Genomic DNA, 23,462 nt, shown 5'->3' on the forward strand with positions numbered 1-23,462 from the left:
ATCTGTCCATGCAAGAAAGCTTAAAATAAATTGGGTCAGTGTAGAATCAAGTGTTTGAAATAAGTAGAAAATGTAGATTTTTGGATCAAATTTTTTACAGAATACAGTAATAAGTGAAATACACTCACCTTCACACCTATGGGCAACATGGAGTCATTAATGGCGAGTAAAAACTACAGATGAATCATCAGATAAATGTTTTGTACGGTGGCCCTGAGAGGTCAACACACTGCAGCGGTCATCTGAGCTGCACAATTGATGTAGTTTAAAGTTTCATTTTCTCTCTGTTCTGACTGAGTAAAAACTCCAGAGACTTGTTGTTGTCTCTGTCGTCGTCGCGTGTGTGAAAATCCCCGGAGATCGGCGGCATCGCAACAATCATCCGTCTGTCACCAACAATCACCCAGAGATCACACTCTCATCAGATCAGTCTCATCATGAAAACATGCACACAGAGAGAGAGGATTTCACTAATGGGCTTTTCTAAAGAACTCTCCACACAAAAATATCTTTCAATGCACACACAAATACTCGTCTTTTACTATAAATGTCAAAATATCCCACATTATTTGGTTCACAAATGTATTTCCTATTCAAAATATACTACAAGAACTACATGAATCATAATCAATTTACAACCGAACATGGGCGTCTGGTTACCTCCTTGTTATGAGATACTGTTTGATTATTAATGATTAGTGTGTGTTGTCTTGTGATTGGCTGAAAGGAGTTGGATTGCTTATTGGCTACAGATGGTTTATGATTGAGACACATCAGGGGAGTCTGAAAAAACCCACACAACATAAATGCAGCATTTATGTTTTTGATGAAAATTGCAAATCGTGTTAAATACATATATTTGTGGATTTCAATTTTATATAACACATATTTGTGAACTTTCTGAATGTATATGTGGATTTTTTTTTACCTTTATTTAAAACAACTAATATTTTTGTGTGCATTAAAAAATCTTTTCAATACACATGTGATTCAATAAGAACTGCATCTCCTCACCACTGTTTACTTTACACTGAATACAGAGGTGCACAGGTGTTTCCTATTGAGCTGCATGGTGAGTGTGTGTAATAATAATAATAACAACAATAAAAAAATCACACAGTCAAGTGCAGTGCGTCAAATTTGTCCTCACTTGTCGACACGTCGTCTCTCATCTCATCCATCTGGTGTCGTCCAGGGCTGTCGGCGCTCTGCAGGAAATAATAACACACCATGTGACGCTCATCTGTCGAGCTGAATCACACGCTGCTGTCTCCGTTTAGTTCAGGTCCAGCTGTGAATGTTTCCTCTGCATTTATTATTATATTATTATTATTATTATTATTGTTATTATATCATTGTTGTGTTTGGGGAATAATAAAAACCAGTTTGGACTCTCAGTGTTCAAGTCTGCAGTGTCTTTAATCTAAAAAAAAAGATAAATAACAAGGAGTTTGTGCTTCAAGAAACATCATATATATATAGAACTGTAAATGCTTTAAAAGGCATTACATTCAGCTCGTGGCTGGAACGTCAACATCTGTATGTGACCAACAGCTCCCATCCCCAGTGTTATCTATCCAGTGTTATCTATCCACTGTGTTGGCACTTTCAGATAAACACATCTGGTACTTCAGTGAAACCATGTGACAGAAAAACAGCTGGAACAGAACGTCTGAACGTCTTTTTAACAGAGAGAAAACCGAGCGAAGCAGCCGCGATGGAAACAAAACTTCTACGATTTTTAAAAATGTACAAGAACCTTTGATTGTTTTTGTGTTTCGCTTGTGAAACCCTCTTCATGATCCAGTGTCACACTCGCCACACACACGCTCTGCTCGTCCACGTCTGCAGGTCAGGACGTGGTGGACTATGAGATGAAAGTCACATGTTACTCGTCAACAGGAGGCCTTTGATATTAGTTTTCATCACACACTGAAACAACAGGGGATCTATCACTGTTTACACTCATAGTTATGACACTGACTTGACGTATGGCTCTTAAAGGAATAGTTCACCAAAAAATGAAATTCAGTCATTAGTGACTCACCCTCATGCAAGAGTAGTTTTTTATTCCTCAAAGTGCATCTGGAGACCCGGGAGGCCGGTTCGTAGTCCAACAAAATCCTTAAATGAGAGTCAATAGCGCCCGACACAAAAACGTCCATAAAACTACACAGAAACAATTTAATATTCCTCCACACTGCTCGTCCGCTGCAATCCAAGTGTCCTGAAGGGATATAGTCCAGAGTTTACTCGAAACAACGTCATTTAGGACATTTTTGAATGAATAGATTCAACAGGACTGTTTAGGCTGTAAAAATGTCCTAAATGACGTTGTTTCGAGTAAACTCTGGACTATATCCCTCCAGGACACTTGGATTGCAGCGGACGAGCAGTATGGAGGAATATTAAATGGTTTTTGTGTAGTTTTATGGAGCTTTTTGTGTCGGGCGCTATTGACTCTCATATAAAGTTATCGTTGGACTACGAATCCCCTTCCCGGGTCTCTAGATGCACTTTGAGGAATAAAAAACTACTCAGCATGACGGTGAGTCAATAATGACTGATTTTCATTTTTTGGTGAACTATTCCTTTAATGTAACCAACACTCTATAATATATTATGAAAATAATTTCAGTCACAAATAAATGATTAAAATCTCTCTAAACTGTAAATGTGCAATTCTTATACAAAGTGAAAGTAGATAAATCTTCACACGTGAAACATGTTAGTTTGTCCTCGGCGTTTGTTTTCAGCTCGGCCTCCGGTCGACCGCCTGACGCCTGTACGGTACTGTACTGTACGTGTATAAGTCTGTGTGCGCTTCGCTGTTTGACGCGTGTTTCAACAGTTTCTGGACCGGAGTGATCTCTTCGTAGCACGGGACCTCGGGTGGTGGCGAGGGCGGCGAAACGGGAGGCACTGAGCCCTCGGCCACGCGGGAGGAGCAGCTTCCCACGCTGCTCAGCACGGCAGCGTCTGAACGGGACAGAGGAGGTTTCTCTTTAAACAGGGAGGAGGGAGGAGGTGACAATCTGGGAGAGGAGGTGGAGGAGGAGGGGGGAGTGTGTGGTCGTCCCGTCCAAAAGGACCAGGCTTGTTGTTGTGGGAGCTGATGGCGGCTGGTTCCTCTAGCTGCCGGGCAGGACGGGGTCGGACACGTGCCTCTGGATCTCCTGCAGCTCCGTGGGCGTCTCCAGGTGCTCGGGCAGCGACGGGAAGCGCTGGCTGCCACATAACAGTCCGGGAAGGTCTTGGACCCCCGACAGCTGAGGGGGGGCGAGGCTGAGGGAGGCGGCCAGGCGAGGGGGGTCCGTCTCCGGAGACATGGACATGGTGTCGTCCGAGGCCACAGTGAGGTGGATCCCGCTGGACAGGGAGTCCTTGGATTTGTGCTTGAAGTCAGAGTCTGGACTCTGGACGGAGACACAGAGACACAGAGACACAGAGACACAAAGACACAGAGACACAGAGACACAGAGACACAGAGAGGTTCAGTCACACAGAGGGATGTCAAGATAATAGATTTTTTTGGTATGATTATTGTCAGAGAAATAATCACGGTATTACGATTATCACTATTAATATGCATAAATTAATTTCACAACACCATTAATGTGTAAAATCAAATATAGTTAAAATATACATTACTAATTATAAAATATTTTAAATATCTATTAAAATATGACCAATTATTAATCCGCCTGGGGAAGTGTTTTAAATATTCATTTAAGTCATTAATTGTCATTGATACCAAATGTTGTTAATTTTTTTTTTTTAATTACAAATGACACTCTAGCATTTAAATTCCTACCAATTCAATGTTACATTAGGTAAATGGACCAGTATCTGTGCATTTACCTTTACTTTGACGCACATCTGCCGATACGGTTCATACATAATCTTTTTTTGGAAAGTGATGGTATTTAGGAATCTTTGAGATCAATTAATTGTGGCGTTTAATACCGTGATTAATTGTGAAAACAAGTAATTGTGACATCCCTAGCCACACAGAGATATGGAGGTAGTTTACAGCTACAACAACTTAATATCTAGGAAGAACACGATATGTGATTGTGAATAGGGGATTAAAAAAAAGACATAAAATAATATAAAATGTCTAAATAAATTCATTTTGATGATGAAAAATGCTTTTTCTGTCTGTTTGTTTACATTTATTCATTTCTGTAATCTGCTTTTAGTTATTTCTATAAAACTGAACTTCTGCCTTTATAAATTTATACTTATTTAACGTCCTATTTTTGTCCTTCCTACGTCTGTGGGGAAAAAATTGGACAATTAAATGAAATTTCCATGTCTGACGTAAAGTAAAGTGACACATGGTTCTGTTTTATGCAAAATAATACACATACAAGGAACAAAACCACAGAGCAGCTGTTCCCACAGACAAATCTCACAGTTTTGGCAGACGGCAATCAATCCCATAATAATATGAAGGCCAAATAATGACTTCTGTTTCATCGAACGACATTCAGGACTGAACTGAAAGCATGAGAAACACATAGAAAGCTCCACTTCATTTTTGCTTTTTGTTTTTTTTGGCGCTTTTAATAGATTTTGATTGCTATCATTTTCATGCTTTCAGAAAATCAGTGATACAGTATTGATCCATGTCTGTTCACGTCTGATCCTTTTCTAAATCATAGTGAATTAATGAAGACATGTAGAAAAAGTACAGGAAAAGAGGCCCAAACTATTTAAACAAACATGAGAGGATTTCCAGGCCTGTTGAATAAGAATGGGTTCATTTAATTTCCTCTGACTCCATTCATTTTATTAAATATTTAAACAGTTATAATTAACACATTTTACTGAAATCAATCCAATATGAGTCTGATAAGCAGCGGTGACAGCGCTGATGACTGTATAAGTGTGTTAATTAAAGTCAAACCAAACCTGCAGCAGTGAGGCAGTGCTGTCGATCTGTGCTGGCTGCACCGGGGGAACAGTGTGGATTGTGGGAGCTCCCGTGGTGTAGAGGGCGGTGGGGTGAGGCGGGTGAGGCGGGTGAGGGCTGGGGGACACGGCGCTGTAGGCCGGAGGCACGGGCGCCATCTGCCTCTGGAGGAGCTGCAGGATCACGTTGATATCGGCCGTCATCCGGGTCTCCAGCCTGGAAGAAGAGGAGGAGTTTATCAGAATATAGTACTGTAGGTGTATCAGAGGGAAATGAATCAGCCCATTGCCATAATCCCTATAGTCATGGCAGTAGGTTCGTTACCTTTAATTGTTGATGCAAGCTATTTTTACGGCGGAGCAGAGCCACGAGCTGCTCAGAGCTACGCTACGCTCATGGGATTTGCACATTCACCACGCTATGAGATAATAACAGAACGTTACGAGACAGAGTTGTTTTAGAGGTAAATACAGAGACTGCTTGATGAAAAACTGCCCCTGACGGGAACACGCATCAGCGGTTTTACATGAATTTACCTCTAAAACAACTCTGTCTCGTAACGTTCTGTTATTATGTCATAGCGTGGTGAATGTGCAGGTCACAACTTGACCACCAGAGCGTTTTGGAGTTGTTGGATTGTGTATTTGATGAGTTTGATGAGGAAAACCAAAAAATCCCATGAGCCTCCGTAGCGTAACTCTGAGCAGCTCGCGGCTCTGCTCCGCCGTTCTAAAAACAGCTTGCACCGACAATTAAAGGTAACAAACCTACTGCTATGACTATAGGGATTATGGAAATAGGCCAAAAATGTTGAACTATCCCTTTAAGATTGTGTTCGGTGTTTTTAATCATAACAATAAATAGTTTAAAAAATGTATCAGTAATTTTTTTAATCAATTACTAGACATTTCAGGCGACCCCACATGGGGTCCCGACCCCAAGGTTGAAAAACACTGGTCTAAGTGGTGGTAACCTTCTATGATGCAGAAATGAATTAAATGAATTAAAATGTGGTTGTTGCAGCCGAGGTTATCCTGTTTGTTTTTTCCCTTTGTCCATTTGCTTTTTTGCTTTTTGTTGTTTGAGGTATGTTTATATTTTGTAGTTTATGTGTATAAAGGGCACAAATAAAGTATAAAAAAAAAGAAGAAGAGGAGGGAGATGATACGTCAGCGGTTTATCTCCATGGTGATAAAAGACACAAATGAAACTTCATCGAATCATCTGCTCTTTCACACCCGTCCACTAGGCTTCTCTCTCGCTCCGTCTGCAGTAGGCTATCGCTCTCTCTCTGTCATCAAAGGAATCACCTTTGAGTTGACAACATCATTTTCTCACATTTCCACTCTCACCTTTAACTTTTCCTTATCTTTACTCATCTTTCCCCCTCCCTCTGCCTCCTCTCTCCCTCTGCCTCCCTCTCTTTCTCTCTTTCATAGGCTACACATTAGTCATGCAGTTCACACCTCGCCCTCCCCCGGCTGGGAGCTCATAGTCAAACACCGCAGGAGGGAGGAAGTCAAACACACATGATGTAAAAGCAAACAATAGTCACTGGGAGCTGATAACGAAAGCCTGAATGTGTGACTCTAGCAGCATGTGGGGGTATAGCTCAGTGGTAGAGCATTTGACTGCAGATCAAGAGGTCCCCGGTTCAAATCCGGGTGCCCCCTCTTTTTCGGTCATTCATATTTGGACACATAAAAGCGACTCACCGGTTCAACTGGGACTGCAGCAGCTCCAGTCGGGACTCCAGCTCGCTGGGCCGGTCCTCGGCGCACGGCGGCGGGTGGAAACTGGCTCTGGCCAGCGACGCTCGTCTCTGGCTCTCTGAGAACTGACTGGATCTGCGTCCGGGCCAGTACCCGTACAGACCCGACACCGCGATGGGAGCCGCCGCTGCGCAGAAGAAACACAAGGCCTTATCTCATCTCTGAAATATTTAGTGCAGCTTTTACTTAGCTCTGCTTCTTTTTGCAGAAGTAGAAGCTCTGCTTTTACTTTTATTCTCCAGTTTCTGTTCCAGTACTGGCAGGGTTGAGCTAATGTCTTCATGCAGTTTCTTTATTCTTAGCCTATTTATTTATAGATTTATTGATTTATTTATTCATTCATTTATTTATTTCTCCTGTCGGCCAGTCTTGTTGTGTATGTTATTTTGTGTATATTTGTCTACAACACTTGAAGCCACTGGCTCGTTGTATTCTTCTTTTTACAATGCCAATAAAGCTCTATCTATCTATCTATCTATCTATCTATCTATCTATCTATCTATCTATCTATCTATCTATCTATCTATCTATCTATCTATCTATCTATCTATCTATCTATCTATCTATCTATCTATCTATCTATCTATCTATCTATCTCTATTTCTTCAACACTAACATAAGCACAAGTGTAAATACTCTTTGCAGAGGAGCAATAACTTTTCTTTGGGTTTCATTTACGTAAGTTTAGTTACTGTAAATGCATTTTCATATTAGTTTACATGTGTGTTTTTATTGCATTTATAACATTCATTCACATGTGGATTCTGGACTTGATGTTACAGTAAATCCTGTGACCGTGTTGCTACAGGCTTCGATGACTCACACGATTCAAAGAGGTCAAGGACAGAGTTTCAGCTCATGAGTATTTCTTCCTTTGTGTCATAAATTTGAATTTACACTGTATTCATAAAGAGAAGCTCAGATTTCATATAAGCTTTACAGGAACTGAAGACATATGTCACCGACACATCTGGAGAGAGGAGGGGGCAGCTGACGTAGTGAGTCCAGATCGTATTACTGTAAAACTACTGTCTTATTTGGCAGGTTAAGAATGTAAAATCCTAAATGAAGTGAAGCACCACGGAGAAGCCCAGTGTGTCGAGTGTTTACCTGAGAACGGCGGCCCACCCAGGTCCACGGGCGGCCCCATCCCGGCCGAGGGGCCGCTGTGGGGCAGGATGTTGACCACGGCTGGGGGGTAGTCCCTGGTGTCGCCCCCGGGGGGGTAGAGCTCCGCTTTGCTGTGTCCCATGGGCTTCATCTCCTCGTCGCTGGACTGAGAACAGATGCTGCCGCTGCTGCAGAGCTCGTCCCAGCGGGAGGCGGACATCGTGGTCCGGTGGTGGTGGTTGGACAGCGGACAGGACTGATCGGGGTACGAGTCCTCGCGGTCCATCCCGTCTGAACACACACAGTCACACACAGTCACACACACACAGTTACGAGGGTTATTAGAGATAAGACGTCCAGCTGAAGTTACTGTAGTTACTGAACTTTATTGTCAATCACACTATGTAACTGTCAATTACACAGGGGATCAAAATTACGTTTCCCCAAACTCCAATTTGCAATTACTGTAACATTCAACATACTTTTTGAGTGGTCCCCACCCCAACACTTTTAATTTTGTTAAGGGGGAACACCGAGTGACACCGAAATCTCATCTACATTTACCACACACATATAACATAAAAATGAACACAGACATCAACGATATTTAAAAATAAGCACAGATATGCAGACAGACAGACAATACAAGACAATGGTCTATGATATTGTGATGTAACAATAATGTGCAACATGAAAGTGCAACCTGCAGGCGAGTGTCAACCTCCTGAAGCCCCCCCCCCACTCACCTGGCCGGTTGCGGCGGCGCAGGGAGCTTCTCCGATGCCTCGTCCGGCGGTAGCCACACTCAGAGTCCCTGCCCGGGGTTGGCTGGTTTATTCTATCTGCCTGAGACAGATCAGCGTCAGTAACTCAGAAACACACACCAGGACCAGGACCTTACACATACACCTACAAACCATTGATCTATAATATATTTAATTAAAGAATTTAAAGGAAAACTGGTCCCTGAGTTTCTTTTTTGGAGAATTTCTGCACAAATAAGATGAATAACTGAGTTTTAAAACTATTTTGAAAGCATTATGAATCCAGTTCAGAGTATTTACAGGACGAAAGTTTGTTAACAGCAAGAAAAAAAAAGTAGAAGAGATAATCTCAGATTGCTAAAAGTACAATCGTCGTGATTTTATCACCTGAAATTTAGCTTTTCTTTGTGTTTGTAGGTAGTTATGTAACTACGAACTAGTCTCAAAAGCAGAAGATAATAATTTATTAAATTGATAAATCATTTTAAAACCATTCTCATAAGTAATAATAACAATCAAATGAATAGATATGATTAATACGTTTCCTTCTGGACGCTAGGGGTTGGTTTTTATTAGGTAGGACATTAATTAAGTGTAATTATGTTACTGTAAACAGTCCTTATTCATAACTGGTTCCCTGTGTGGATGAAGTATTCAGTGTGTGACAGCGCCCTCTGGTGGCACTCACATCTCTCAGGACGAATGTGATTTCCAAGTTGTTCCAGAACGCGTCCGCAAAGTCGGGATACATGTCCAACACCTCGAGCAGGTCGTCTCTCAGGATCTTGTGAAGGTCGCAGTAGGTCAGAGCTCGGACGTCGGCGCTGGACTTCCCCGGTCTCCCGTAGAGACTGATGGGTTCGCCGAAGATGTCGTTCTTTCCTGAGAGAGAGAGACAGAGAGAAAGAGAAAGCAGGAAACAGAGGGGAAAAAAACTATTTATGGGGATTCGTGAATCGATAGATGGTGAATCAGTCAACTGCAAGTTATAGTGCAAACATTTCAGTGACAACAATAATCTGATGGATGAATCTCATCCAAAACAGATGAAAAGCGCAGCGCTGCAGTGACACTGATCCTGAGCAGAGCTGCACTTTAACGGTCCTCTCACACACGGCTGAAAGAGAGAGTGACCTATGCAGCTGGGCTCTGAGTGCTCGGGCCTATTGATGATCAATGACACTGTGGAATGGAAGTGGAGCTGTGCCCAAACACCTCTGGCAACACAACACATAGAGATCTGTGTGTGTGTGTGTGTGTGTGTGTGTGTGTGTGTGTAAAGGGCAGTGTGAGTTGTGGCTTTGTGGGGAAAAGAGCCGACAGAAAAGGTTGCAAGAGAAAAATAACAAAATGTCAGTTAAATGTTATAATCTGAGTTGAAGTCAAACTCTTAACAAAAAATCTTCCTCCTGTTTTCTGCATTGTGAAGCTTTTCTTGGTAATTGTTGATCAGTACTATTGATTCTTTCCCCCATAAAGTATACATTAATGAGCTGTAATTGATCAAATGCAACCCTGCAGGGCTCCAGACTGCAGCTAAATGAGCCAGCACACGAAAGTTTTTAATCTACTTGCACTTGTGCAACCAGTAAAATTGAATACAGTTGTTTAAAGGGATAGTTCAACATTTTGGCAAATTAACCCATTGTCATAATCCCTATAGTTTTAGGAGTAGGTTCGTTACCTTTATTTGTTAGTGTAAGCTATTTTTAGAACAGCGGAGCAGAGCCGCGATCTGCTCAGAGCTACGCTACGGAGGCTCACGGGATTTCTTGGTTTTCCTCATCAAACTCATCAAATCCAACAACTCCAAAACACTCTGGTGGACAAGTTGTGACCTGCACATTCACCACGCTATGAGATAATAACAGAACGTTACGAGACGAGAGTTGTTTTAGAGGTAAATTCATGCAAAACCGTTGATGCGAAAACAACTTTGAGCTCACGGCTCTGCTCCGCCGTTCTAAAAATAGCTTGCACCGACAATTAAAGGCAACAAACCTACTACTATGACTATAGGGATTATGGCAATGGGCCAATTTGCCCAAATGTTGAACTATCCCTTTAACACTCAAAGAATCTGGAATCAGTCATCACAGGTGGAAGGCGAAGGTGTATGGGGATCATGAATGAAAAGGAAATGTGAAAATTTGCTTTGCAAGTTGATTTATGGCCTTAAATCTTCTGTTTGTGCTCCTAAAACTTTAAGTTAGGGCCCTCTGTGCTCCTGGTAAAGAAAAAGAAAAGGTTATTCTGGAGCTCTGCCGTGGCGTGCAGCTCACCCAGTATGGCCACCACCACGTCGTCCCTCAGGATCTCTATGGAGCCTCTGGAGATGAAGTAGAGGGCGGTGAGAATGTCGCCGCTGTGGACCAGGGTGTCGCCCGGCGGGGCGTGGGTGGTCTTGAACCTCATGGCTAAAGCCCGCAGGCAGCCTTTGTTGGCGCCGCGAAACGCTTTGCAGTTCTGCAGCAGGCTGCGGTTCAAGTGGAGGCAGATGTCGGCCTGAAGACACTCGGGGAAACCCTTCAGAACCTGCAGGGGCAACAAGAGGCCACGAGGTCAGTTTGAATAACCCTCCTCTATAATATAATAATAATACATTTATTTGGTGTAGCACCTTTCACAGAAATAAAATTCACAAAGTGCTTCACAAACAAAAAATTTAAAGTCTCAAAGTGCACCACATACAAACAGTAGAAGCAAAAGCAATAAACAACCACAGTTCCCACGCAGTGATGACAGTATGAACAATAGTCAACATCCTTATCATGTACCACAATATAAAATTGAGGAAAAGACCACTACATTTTTCTTTTTTTTGTCACTTATCTTCACAAAGGCGATGACTGATGGGACAATCCACAATAGACACAGACAACCATGAACCACAGATAGAAAAAAACCCTAAAGAACAGATTCTGGGCATTTCAAGCAGAGATAAATGCCAACTTGAATAGATGGGTCTTCTATCATTTGCCCTTTAACGCTTTAAAGCCAAGTGTTTAGTCTCAGATTACAAAGGGACAAAGGTGATGCCCTCTGGGAAAAATGGAGCACCTATATTACAAGAAGAAGTGATAACCAGCCTTAATGCTTTGTATATTTTGGTTTTAAGAAAGACTATGACCATATTGCTGTAATCTATGTGACATATGACCTACTCGCAACCCCACGGTTCCCCCATGTTTTGTTCACGAGTGTTCATACGCATACGTATGTGTGCAACTGTATATATATGAATATGTGTATGATTATTTAGTCATATGGGTGTAAGCGAACATGTGTACTCGCGATATCACGTGCACAGACATATATGTACATATGCTTTTGTTTTTTTTCTTCTTTTTTGTTGTTTCTTTTGTGTCTATAAGGGCACAACATGGCAAGCATTTGTATTATTTAGCCACATCATATCGTACCCATACCTACTTTTGTCCGTTACACTGATGCTACCTATGTTTTGTGCAAAAAAACGTGAAAAATAAAGTTAAAAAAAAAAAAAAAAAAGCTTTAAAGGGACAACGAGGAGTTTTGGAAAAGCAAAGTGTTTTCACACTACATTTATGAGCCTCCGCGCGCACAGTGAAATTCTTTGACCGGTGCAAGAAAGACTCATGTTTTCATTCATCAAGAATTACAGTCAGAGGTTCGAAGACGATCACATACCGTCGTAGTTCTGACCATAAACGGCGATTCAGCGGGAAAGAAACACTGGTCGGCTCGCCCAGCATTTCCGCCACCACTAATAATAACAAAATAACGATAGAGACAAAACGATATATTTATCGAAAATGGGCCCATTAACAAGTGTGGGTAACGTAGATTCATCCACATTACTGTAACGTGAGACTTTTTTATAACCAAATAGAAACTCCTCGTTGTCCCTTTAAAGCCAAGTGTTCCCATATAGGAAAATGAAAAGGTGCATAAAACAGAAGCTGAGGGGTGAGAGGAGAGGAGCAGTTTGTCAGATTGATTCAGCAGCAGCACAGTGATGATCTACTCTCACAGCTAAACGCTGCTGCAGCTCTGTGGCTGCGTCATGCTCCAGTGGCGTTAGGAGCCCGAGCACAAGCAGCGATGTGACGCACATCACCGCTGCAAACTGGGCCTCCTCATTTATACGTTTAAATAAAAGGAGAGCGCGCAGGGTTGGTCTGAAGACAAAACATCTCTGACAGGGGGCACCCAGATTTGAACTGGGGACCTCTTGATCTGCAGTCAAATGCTCTACCACTGAGCTATACCCCCACACAGCCGTCTCTCTGTGTCTGTGCAGGAATTAGCTCTGTGACCCAAAACACAAACATCATGAGAGTGTTTCCCCCCGCTCTTGCTAATCTGCTGCTCTTACAGCGTTCATGTCGATGCCGTTGGTGTAGGACCAGGCGTGTTGGAAATACTCCTCCAGCCGCTGCCGCAGGCCGCCGGGGATCTGGTGGAACCGGATGAACTCTTTGACCCGCAGCATCTGGGTGTGGTAGCGGGCCGTGCCGGAGTACAGCCTCTGGATGATGGCGGACACGTTGCCGAAGATGCTGGCGTACATCAGAGCTGCACGGGTCGGAGGAAAGAAAGACACACCGTGAGTCAGAGTTAGTGCTGCAGTGGTTAAATCCAGGAGCTTAAAGTTCCTGGTTTTGACGATTTAAAAACTATGTGTTCGGAGGAATTTAGGATTTCAAAATTTGGTGTATGAACGCCATTAAGTTCAGGATAATATTTCAAATAATTAAAAATCAAATGCCCAACACATACTTGCTTTGGACTGATAATTTACACTGTTGCCTATAAAGTTGAAATAATTTTGTTTTCAGACACTTTCCTCTTTTTTTAATTCCTATTATAAAGGTTAATTGTGATTACATTTTCACAGTGATGTGTTTGGAAGAGATTGATCAATAAAGTTTTGAGAAGATATACACTAAAAAAAAATTCAACTTTATGGGCAACAGTGTATATTTAAGAGTAAAGCAATGTTGATGTTAACGTCATTCTCACGATAAAGAGCTGGAGGTCACTGTCTTAAATTTGCTGTATTCTTTAAAGGGATAGTTCAACATTTTGGCAAATTTATCAGGAGGTTCGTTACCTTTAATTGTTGGTGCAAGCTATTTTTAGAGCGGCGGAGCAGAGCCGCGAGCTGCTCAGAGCTACGCTACGGAGGCTCATGGGATTTCTTGGTTTCCCTCATCAAACTCATCAAATACACAATCCAACAACTCCAAAATAGCCTCCGTAGCGTAGCTCTGAGCAGCTCACGGCTCCGCTCCACCGTTCTAAAAATAGCTTGCACCGACAATTAAAGGTAACGAACCTACTCCTAAGCCAAAATATTGAACTATCCCTTTAAACAAATCCAAACGAGTTCCTCTATTTCAAATTCCACCTATAAATGAAGTAAATAACACCGATGATCATTTATGTTACAGTGATTTCATTTGTTTTAGTGTCCCTTGTTAATTCAGATCTAAACGGTGTTGAAGCAGAGTGAAGTATAAACGTATAAAAGCCTCATGATGATTTTGTTTCTCAGCAGGAAAACACCAAACATGTTGAAACTGAAATATCGATCAGTAGCTGCTGCTGCTTCAAGAGGTTTCCGCTCTCCACCTGCTGCTCCACTGAAGGTGTGTTGTTTGTTTCAGACTCACTCCCTCTCTACTCACAGCCAATGAGCATGACGCAGATGGAGAAGATCTTCTCGGGGTTGGTGTTGGGCGAGACGTTGCCGAAGCCGACGCTGGTCAGGCTGCTGAAGGTGAAGTACAGCGCCGTGACGTACTTGTCCTTGATGGAGGGGCCCGAGGTCACGTCGCTGTCGTTGTACTGCTTCCCGATCTGGTCGGCCAGGTTGTCCAGCCAGCCGATCTTCATGCCGCCGATGCGCGCCGGGCCGGTGCGCTCCACGTTGCCGATGGCGTACCAGATGCAGGCGAGCCAGTGGGCGATGAGGGCGAAGGTGCACATGAGGAGGAAGAGCACGGCCGCTCCGTACTCAGAGTAACGGTCCAACTTCCTGGCCACTCGCACCAACCGGAGCAGCCGGGCCGTCTTCAGTAAACCAATCAGAGTGGTCGTCTGCGGCTGGTGGAGAGAGAGAGAGCGGACAACGGTGCTGCGTCTTTAATTCAATCTGTATCATTTTAAATATATAATATGGGTTATATTTTATTCCTTTAGTATTTGTACATGTGGAGTGGAGCACTGTAACATTAATTAAACAGGCCTGTTATTGATTCTGATTCATATCAGTCACTCACAGCCGATAAAAATACTATTAATCTAGTCTATAATTTATTGATCGCCGAGTCCTGAATTTATATTTGGTGCAAAATACAAAATCAATTGAACACGGATGTTATTAATACAGGATAATATAAATCCAAATAAAAGAAGACCCATCAGATGATTGTGAATCAAACAGGTGATGATGTGTTTTCTTCCTTCACAGTTTGTAATGAGTGTTTCACCCGTTTGCACTGTTCTCATCATCTAAAATGAGATTTTACACTTATTCAACACTTCTAGCACAGATCCAGTGTCTGGTTTAATTTCACACAGGATCCTAGTGCTACGTTTTTTTTGTTTAATGCTAATGTGATTATTGTATTCCGTGGGTTTCTGTGTTTTTTTTTTTTACCTGTGCTGCCATTTATATTTTATATTTATTTTCACAACCTGTCGAGCCAGTTTTTTTTTCGTCGTTGTTTTTTACATTTTTGTTTTATATTTTGCATAATTTACATATTTTGCATTTAAATCCTTTTTTATCCTTGCTACTAGCTGGTAATTTTTCAGACTGACATGTCATGCAAACTATATCATCTAAGTGGAAGGCAGAGAGCCTCCATTCTCCCTCGTAACAAGTTAAGCCATTTATTAAACCATCACAATGACTCCAAAACTGTTTGATCAAGGTAAAAATGTAGCATAGTTTAGCTACAAATCCTGGTTCCTCTTTAAAAATGTCTTCATCCCATTTATCTGTCTCATTGGTGAATTCAAAAAAGGATACATTTAAGTGGAACTGAACCAACACTGATATCATTGCTCAGATGAAACACCCAGCTTTGACCTTAGACCTTTTTTTCCCCCAGTTGTAACTCCTCTTTTTACTCCATCAGCCGACACTAGACAAGACTAATTGAGTGTGTGAATATTCATGAGGCTAAATGAAACTCTTATGTACGAGTGTCACAGTCACAGCCTAGAGACTTAGCAAACTAAATGACTTCTCTCTGTCCACTTACCTTTTTTGTTCATCTCTCCGATGGTTTGAAAAGGTTTGCCTGGTCTCTGAACTAACATAAAAAAAACTTAGATAATATACTTGATAATCTCCCTTCAAGTGAACACACCTGTTGTTACTGGCCCAAACTTTGATTCATGATTGTTCTTTTGTTGTCCCACTTTTCATTTCTTTCTTTCTTACAAATATATATTTTGCACACTGCACTGACACAAAGCGACTGCAATATGGGAATTGCATTGTATCAGGTTCTTGTTTTCAGCACTTTATTTAAAGGAATAGTTCAACATTTTGTCAAATTGGCCCATTGCCGTAATCCCTATAGTTTTAGGAGTACTGTAGGTTTGTTACCTTTATTTGTTGGTGCAAACTATTTTTAGAACGGCGGAGCAGAGCCGTGAGCTGCTCAGAGCTACGCTACGGAGGCTCATGGGATTTCTTGGTTTCCCTCATCAAACTCATCAAATACACAATCCAACAACTCCAAAACGCTCTGATGGACAAGTTGTGACCTGCACATTCACCACGCTATGAGATAATAACAGAACGTTATGAGACAGAGTTGTTCTAGAGGTAAATACAGAGACTGCTTGCGCACCAGCGGTTTTGCATGAATTTACCTCGACTTCTCGTAACGTTCTGTTATTATCTCATAACATGGTGAATGTGCAGGTCACAACTTGTCCTTTAGAGCGTTTTGGAGTTGTTGGACTGTGTATTTGATGAGTTTGATGAGGGAAACCAAGAAATCCCATGAGCCTCCGTAGCGTAGCTCTGAGCAGCTCACGGCTCTGCTCCGCCGTTCTAAAAATAGCTTGCACCGACAATTAAAGGTAACAAACCCACCTCTATGACTATAGCGATTAAGGCAATGGGCCAATTTGCCAAAATGTTGAACTATCCCTTTAACATTACACGCTTGCATAATGCATATTTTGATATTTTTTCTTGATAAGAACTACCAAGATTGATGTCAGCTGTGTGATGTAATCTGTGATGTTAATAATAATAATAATAATAATAATAATAATAATAATAATAATAAAGAATATTCTCACCTCCTCTGACCCGGAGCGGAATATGAGCAGGTCGAAGGGGATGGCGGCCACGATGTCGATGAGGAACCAGCCCTTGAAGTAGTGCTGCGCGATGCGTCCCGGGTGGCTGACCACCTCGTCGTTCTGGTTGACGTACGTGGTCCTGAAGTTGATGAGGATGTCCACGATGAACATGACGTCCACCACCAGGTCCACCACGTTGAGCGGGTTGCAGGTGTAGCCGCACGTCCTCCGCCGCTCGTCCTCCACCTCGTTCAGCAGGAAGGCGGCCGAGTACGGCGTGAAGATGGCGGTGTAGATGACCAGCAGCAGGATGACCCAGTCCCACACGGCTTTGAAGGGGCTGTAGTGGAGGATCGTCCATTTGTGGATGCGTGGGGCCTGCAGCTTGTACTCGGGCAGGACGTCAGCGCCGAGGGACAACACCTGAGGACGCAGGGACGGACAAGATGTCAGTTTACCTCACAGGAAGTTTACAGTTTATTGTTCAATTCCCAGCAGTGGTGGACGGTAACGGAGTAAATGTACTTGAGTACTGTACTTCAGTACATATCCAGAGGACTTGTACTTTACTTGAGTATTAGCTTTCTTTGGTACTTATTACTCTTACTTGAATACATTTCCAAGACAAATATTTTTACTTTTACTCGTTAATTTCTAGGAAGGCTGAAAAGTACTCGTTACTTTCAGGTCTGCTCTTTTTTTTTTTCTTTTCTAAAATCCTATTGGACACAAGCTGTGTTTGTCAAAGAAGGAAACCCTGACCCCTAAAAGCAGCACATCAGTGAGGTGGTTTCAAAGAGTTAATTCTCAGAAACAAGAGTTAAAAGGTCCTTAAATTCATTTAGAAAAAATTATAGTAATTCATTGATGTGAAAAATAAGAAATTTACTCTTACTCTTACTTTTACTTAAAGTAAATTTAAAAGCATGTACTTTTGGATACTTAAGTACCTTTAAAAGCAAGTACTTTTTTACTCTTACTCGAGTAACATGTCGACTGAGCTACTTTTACTTGTAACGGAATAAATTTTGACCAGTAGTATTTGTACTCTTACTCAAGTACTGGGGTCGAGTACTCTGTCCATCTCTGATTCCCAGATTTATCTCTCAGGAAATGGAAAATACAAAAGCAACTGAAGGAGAGCAGGTGACTTACATACTCCAAAGGCTGTGAAAGGTTCAGTAATTGGCCCGCAGTGATTCCTAATTATAATTACCATTTAGATATAATTAACTAAATATAGCTTCAGGTTTAATTTTTCACGAGTTTAAATTTTTCAGCAGGTTTTAATTCTCCAGATGAGGTTTATTATTCATGCCCTGCAGCGTTAATCACTCCCCAACTTTCGCTTTGTATGTAAATACCATGAAATGTGCAGATTGTATTGTTTTATTATGTGACATCACAGATAAACAGAGAGATATTGACGATTTGGGTTTGAGAAACCTGCAAAAAAAGTTCTTGTTTCTTCATTTAACTCTGATGTATAGTCATATTATCAGTGGTGCATTTAAAAGCCGACTGCCAAACTGTTTTTATATCGACCAACTCTGAAGCTGAAGTTTGGGGCGAAACAGCAGCGTTACAGGGACATGTTGTCATGTCAACATGCTGTTAATCCAAATTCACCACTTAATGCAGCTGCTTCAGAATAAAAGCCTCACAGGAAACAATTTTTAAGCTGCAGACAACAGGGAAATGTTGACTTACTGTCACCAGCAACCTACCATAGGTTCATTTGGAGGCTCAGAGCAGATAATAAACTATATTACCGACCTTGTGAGTGAAACTTCACATGTTCACACGTCTCTTTTCATGCACAGATATAAAAAACATCCATTCTAAACCAAACCTGACACTTCGCTCGAGGTGCAACAAAAATATCCTGATTAACATCTGTTAATTTGTGCAGGGAAAACGTCTGTGCAATGCATGAATTAGTGGCTGCAACACAACATATGCACAGATGATCAGACTTTAGTCTATAATATTCTGCACCAACAGGAAACAACAAAAATATTCAGACCAGGTTTTGCAGTAACAAGAGGAATGGGAAGAGACGCAGCACAACAACAACAACATGCAAATCTCACCAACTGATGATGACACTAATGATAACAGCCAGACCAAAAACACAAAAACAGTGGCCCATTCATGACCTTATTAGGATCCCACTGACCGGTACCACAATGAGAGGCTCCATGTCCACGTTCTTATCCTGCTCTCCACCACAGCGGCGGCGGCAGCAGAGAGGAAGCGTCTCCGCCCCGCCCGCTGCAGCCCTACCTGCCCACCGAGCCGCACTCATCTCACCTTTCCTGCTCAGAAACCTCAGATCAGCTCTGACAGCGTCTCTGTGCAGCTCTGTCCTCTCTCTTTCTCTCTTTCTCTGTCTCTCTCTCTCACCTGCCTCCCTCCCTCATCATGTGACCTCCTATTTTCACTGAGTTCTGGTCAATCGTGGACCAGAGTGAGTGCAGTCATTGATTTGCACAACAAGCAGGGGCGATTTTAGTTAATTCTCGTTAACTACGAGGTCGGGACTGCTCTCCTTTCTCCCACTCTCTCCCTGTATGAAAGATATTCCCAGTGCTTTGTTGTTCTTCCATCTCCTCAAAACTCCTCCGGTGGTTAGACCCTCATTTGCATTTCAGTTTGCATGATCGTGGTCACGGTCGAGGCTGAAGCTGAAGCTGGACCTGTAGCTGCAGCAGCTCAACAACCAAACACTTATAATAATACTCTCACACTTGGGGCCACAAGCTGGGATTAACTATATAGACTGAACCTCTTGCCTCTACCCCTCTCAACAACAGAATAAATAAAAATACAGTTTCTTTCCACTCTCCCAGCTGAGATCAAAACAGCGGACAGAAATAGTCAAAGGAGAAAGGACAAAGTGCTGCATTTAAACAGCTACTAAATGCGCACTGTTTGGCCATATTTGGTTAAAAAAGGAGAGAAAGTAGGAAAAAGAGAAGCAGCAGGGAGGTTTGATGTTCACTGGGAATAACCCACTCAGACAGACAGACAGATGTTGGCTGCTGCTGCTGCTGCTTTTACTGATGATGCCGACCAGCAGCGATGATGATGAGCGCACGGTGGCTGGAAACAGGGTTAAGGTTTGGGGAAAAAACCGTGCGAGGTTTATTGAATGGCTCTGACACAACAACCTGCGGCCGCTGCTGCTGCTGCTCTGTCGTGTGCGTATCGGCGACTGACTGACCATCGCAGCTGAACAGATGCAAAAAGACAACACAGTAATGAGAATGTAAACACACGGAGCGAGGTTCACTCATCCACAAAATTTTACGGTATCGACGTTGGTCCACAGCTCTGTTTCATAACGAACAACTGCCACCTCTGGTTTTGCACGCAACAGCTCTCTGCAGCGACTCTCTCACTTTGTCATTATGAAGAGGAGAGTTCACTGTTTGTGCATTTTTTATATATATTAACACAACTCAAAAGACGAAAGAGAAAAACATGTGACAAACGAAGAGCTGAACAGCAAATAAATCATGACAGAAAGTGTGAAATACATGTAACTGCTGCAAAGAGCTGTTTCTAGGGCAAGATAAATATTCACAAACATAAAAACAGCAGATTTTATGCTATGAATAGTAATAATCCTACTTTTATTATCACTAAAAAGTGCAAAATCTTTTACATATACAATTTTAACATGTGACATATGAGCAAATAAGCAAATAAAGAGTTAAACTTATCAGCCCGTGCATCTTTCTCCTGCCTTATTCAGCTCTAAACATCAGCACAACATCTGTTTCTGTTCTTTAAACATCAGCAAAAAAATAAAAAATAAAACATGAACGACTCGAATGCAGATGCAGACCAGAACGAGAGCGAAATCAGCTGCATAAAGTTTAGGACACGTGTTCATTTAAAACAGTGATGAAGGTGACACACTGCTCACCTGTGCAGTTACAGCGACAGGAAGAGGAAGGCTGAGGTGGAGGATGAAGATGAAGATGGGAAAGGTGAAGAAGGAGGAGAGGAAGGGAGGAGAAGAAAAAGAGGATGACGGTGATGAACGAACAGAGGAGGAGGAGCTGAGGAGTTTGAGGAGCGACACGTTAAAAAAAAAGCTGAAACACTCACAGGCTGAAGTTTCTGCTTGAAGCTCATGCTGCGGCGCCACGGGGTAAACAACAGGAGAAGACTAAGACGGTGAGAGAGAGAGAGAGAGCAAGACAGAGAGAGAGAGAGAGAGAAAAGAGAGAGAAAGAGAGGGAGAGAAGGCGACCTCTGTCCATTCGTCTCTATCTCCCTCCCTCCCTCCCTCTCTCATCCTCCCTGCTGTAGCCCAGCCCTCACTGTGGGATCCTCTTTCAAACTACATGAAAAAAAAAAAAAGATCCCGAGGCTGTATGGATGACGACACACACACACACACACACACACACACACACATACAAACACACACACACACACAAATACAAACACAAACACACACTGGCACCCGATAAGCAACAGCTGCGTTAGGTCAAAGCATCAAAGCCGAACCTAAACCAGATATTTTTGAATGAATGTACCAAAATAAAAGACGAAATAAAAGGTTTTAACTAAGTCCTTAAAGTCGTTTATAAAACTCTTTTTGACACGTGACTTATGCTCGACTATAAGAAAACAACAAGTATCTAAAATATTCCTGATATTTATCCTGCAGCCACAAGTCAAGTTACTGTGAGTTTCTTAAGTTTGCAAAATATTGCATAAATACTGATTTATCCACCACCCCCAATCGGAATATACTGCACTTTTTTAAATCGTTTTTATAACTTATTGTTGTGTGATGTTTATATTCTTCTTGTCTTATTCTGTTTCTCTTCTTTTTTTTAATACTGTTGCTATTGCTGCTGCACAAATGTAAATTTCCCCACTGTGGGACAAATAAAGGAATCTTAACTTAATTTCATATGAACAATGTAATGTAAAAAGCTCATATGAATCTTATTTTGAAGTCACCTGGTTTCCTGTGAGCTGCTCAGAGTCACTGATGGACATTGTTTCAAGCAGAAATACAATATATTGACAGTATATTACTATGTATTGTTTTTTGGAGGAGGGTCTCTCACCACTGTGCCACCTCCTTTTTGCATGCAACAGCTCTGCAGCTACTCGCACTTTATATTTATGACAGGAAGAGTTCAACGCTTAATTTAGTTCAACTTTCATTTTCACTCAGAGGACCGTTGGATCGTCTTTTTTTATGTTGGTTCAATTGTTTTTTTGTTTTTTTACAGGAATGGAAACAATATTCATATTAATGATGATGTTTAATGCAGAGCACTTATCCAAATCTCTTCTGGGTTTGAACATGAGCACACACACACACACACACACACACACACACAGAGACACTTTAAAGTGCACGCACACACAAACACAGTTAAGGTGGACTTTACTGTAAAAGTAAAACACCAGTCGATACAAAGGTCATGCAGATTTCTCTCTTTTCTCTCCTGCTGTGAGCTCGTTCAAAGCCAGGGGGCACCACATAAACACACTTCTGCTTTCCTGCAAAACACACACATGCACACACATGTACTGTACGCACACACACACACACACACAGTTACAGTGTGCTTTTCTACAATTATCTGTCTTTTACAAGCTGCAGTCTAGTCAATCACACTGTGTGCTTCATGTTATGCAGACAAATCAATGCGAGCAGCGATCAATGACAACCTTCATTTCCCTTTTTGTAAGGTGCCAATCGAAATCCAATTACAAAGGCGGGATAACGAAAACTTTTTATTGTATAACGGAGCCGCGCCACCGACAATGAAGGCGACGTTATGTTTAGAGATTTAGTCTAAGTTAATGACGTGATAATTCTTTGATGTGGTTATTGATCGTCTGATCGATCGCCGTGGCCTTTGACCTGACACTCATCTACGAGCACGCGATGGTGACACACAGTTGTAAGTTAACACACTACAAAAACTCAAAATCTTTCCAAGTATATTGGTCTTATTTCTTGTCAAAATGTCTCATTTCTAGTCAAAACTAAACTCTTTTCACTTAAAATAAGAATCATCACCTAAAAATGAACTTGTTTTTAGGTCATTTTCATTTGTTTCAAACTAATTTTCACTTGAAATAAGTAGAAAAATCTGCCAGTGAAGATTTTTCTATTATCTCAAGTGAAAATATGCTTGAAAGAAGTAAAAAGTGTCTTAAAACAACCTACTTTATAATGTGATGAGTCTTATTTTAATTATAATGAGATTTGTTTTGACTAGAAATTACATTTTGTCTAGAAATAAGACAAATATTCTTGGTAAGATTTTGAGTTTTTGCAGTGCAGGATAAAAACTAAACCTATGAAGACGGCTGGAGTATGTGTGTGTGTGTGTGTAAATGTGTGTGTATGTGTGCGTGTGTGTATGAGTTGGAGGGCTGACAGATGCACAGGGAGCACGGCCGCTGCCCTCCACTTCCATTAGCTCCAGAGGCCAAGGTCACAGCAGCGTCCAGCCAACGAGCGCCGCTCAATAGCCTCACGGCCGCCGCCCCTTTTTTTTTTACACGCTTTCATAACGACATCTCACCAGAACC

The 23,462-nt window shown here is 41.8% G+C and overlaps 1 protein-coding gene and 2 non-coding genes across 4 annotated transcripts in view; 1 reads left to right on the forward strand and 2 right to left on the reverse strand.

The window, feature by feature from the left end:
• Positions 1-2,586: 2,586 nt before the first annotated feature.
• Positions 2,587-23,462, reverse strand: part of kcnh6a (potassium voltage-gated channel, subfamily H (eag-related), member 6a) — a 38,262-nt gene continuing 17,386 nt past the window's right edge. The window contains exons 7-16 of one of the 2 annotated variants that reach the window (XM_085783623.1): positions 16,878-17,303; positions 14,237-14,654; positions 12,922-13,121; positions 10,847-11,099; positions 9,253-9,446; positions 8,547-8,646; positions 7,801-8,091; positions 6,634-6,817; positions 4,918-5,134; positions 2,587-3,416 (exon numbers count right to left, since the gene is read on the reverse strand). In XM_085783623.1, coding sequence (XP_085639749.1) covers positions 3,132-3,416; positions 4,918-5,134; positions 6,634-6,817; positions 7,801-8,091; positions 8,547-8,646; positions 9,253-9,446; positions 10,847-11,099; positions 12,922-13,121; positions 14,237-14,654; positions 16,878-17,303 — 2,568 coding nt within the window. In that variant the 3' untranslated portion in view covers positions 2,587-3,131. The remainder of the gene's footprint in view (positions 3,417-4,917; positions 5,135-6,633; positions 6,818-7,800; positions 8,092-8,546; positions 8,647-9,252; positions 9,447-10,846; positions 11,100-12,921; positions 13,122-14,236; positions 14,655-16,877; positions 17,304-23,462) is intronic. The other variant, XM_085783624.1, reaches the window with a different exon arrangement.
• trnac-gca (transfer RNA cysteine (anticodon GCA)) lies at positions 6,520-6,591 on the forward strand. The gene has a single exon. It is a non-coding gene; the product is annotated as a tRNA-Cys (tRNA).
• trnac-gca (transfer RNA cysteine (anticodon GCA)) lies at positions 12,747-12,818 on the reverse strand. Its single transcript has one exon. It is a non-coding gene; the product is annotated as a tRNA-Cys (tRNA).

Source organism: Trachurus japonicus, chromosome 8 (genome assembly GCF_045865225.1).
Source record: "Trachurus japonicus isolate A0001 chromosome 8, Traja_1.0".
Lineage (NCBI taxonomy): Eukaryota > Metazoa > Chordata > Actinopteri > Carangiformes > Carangidae > Trachurus > Trachurus japonicus.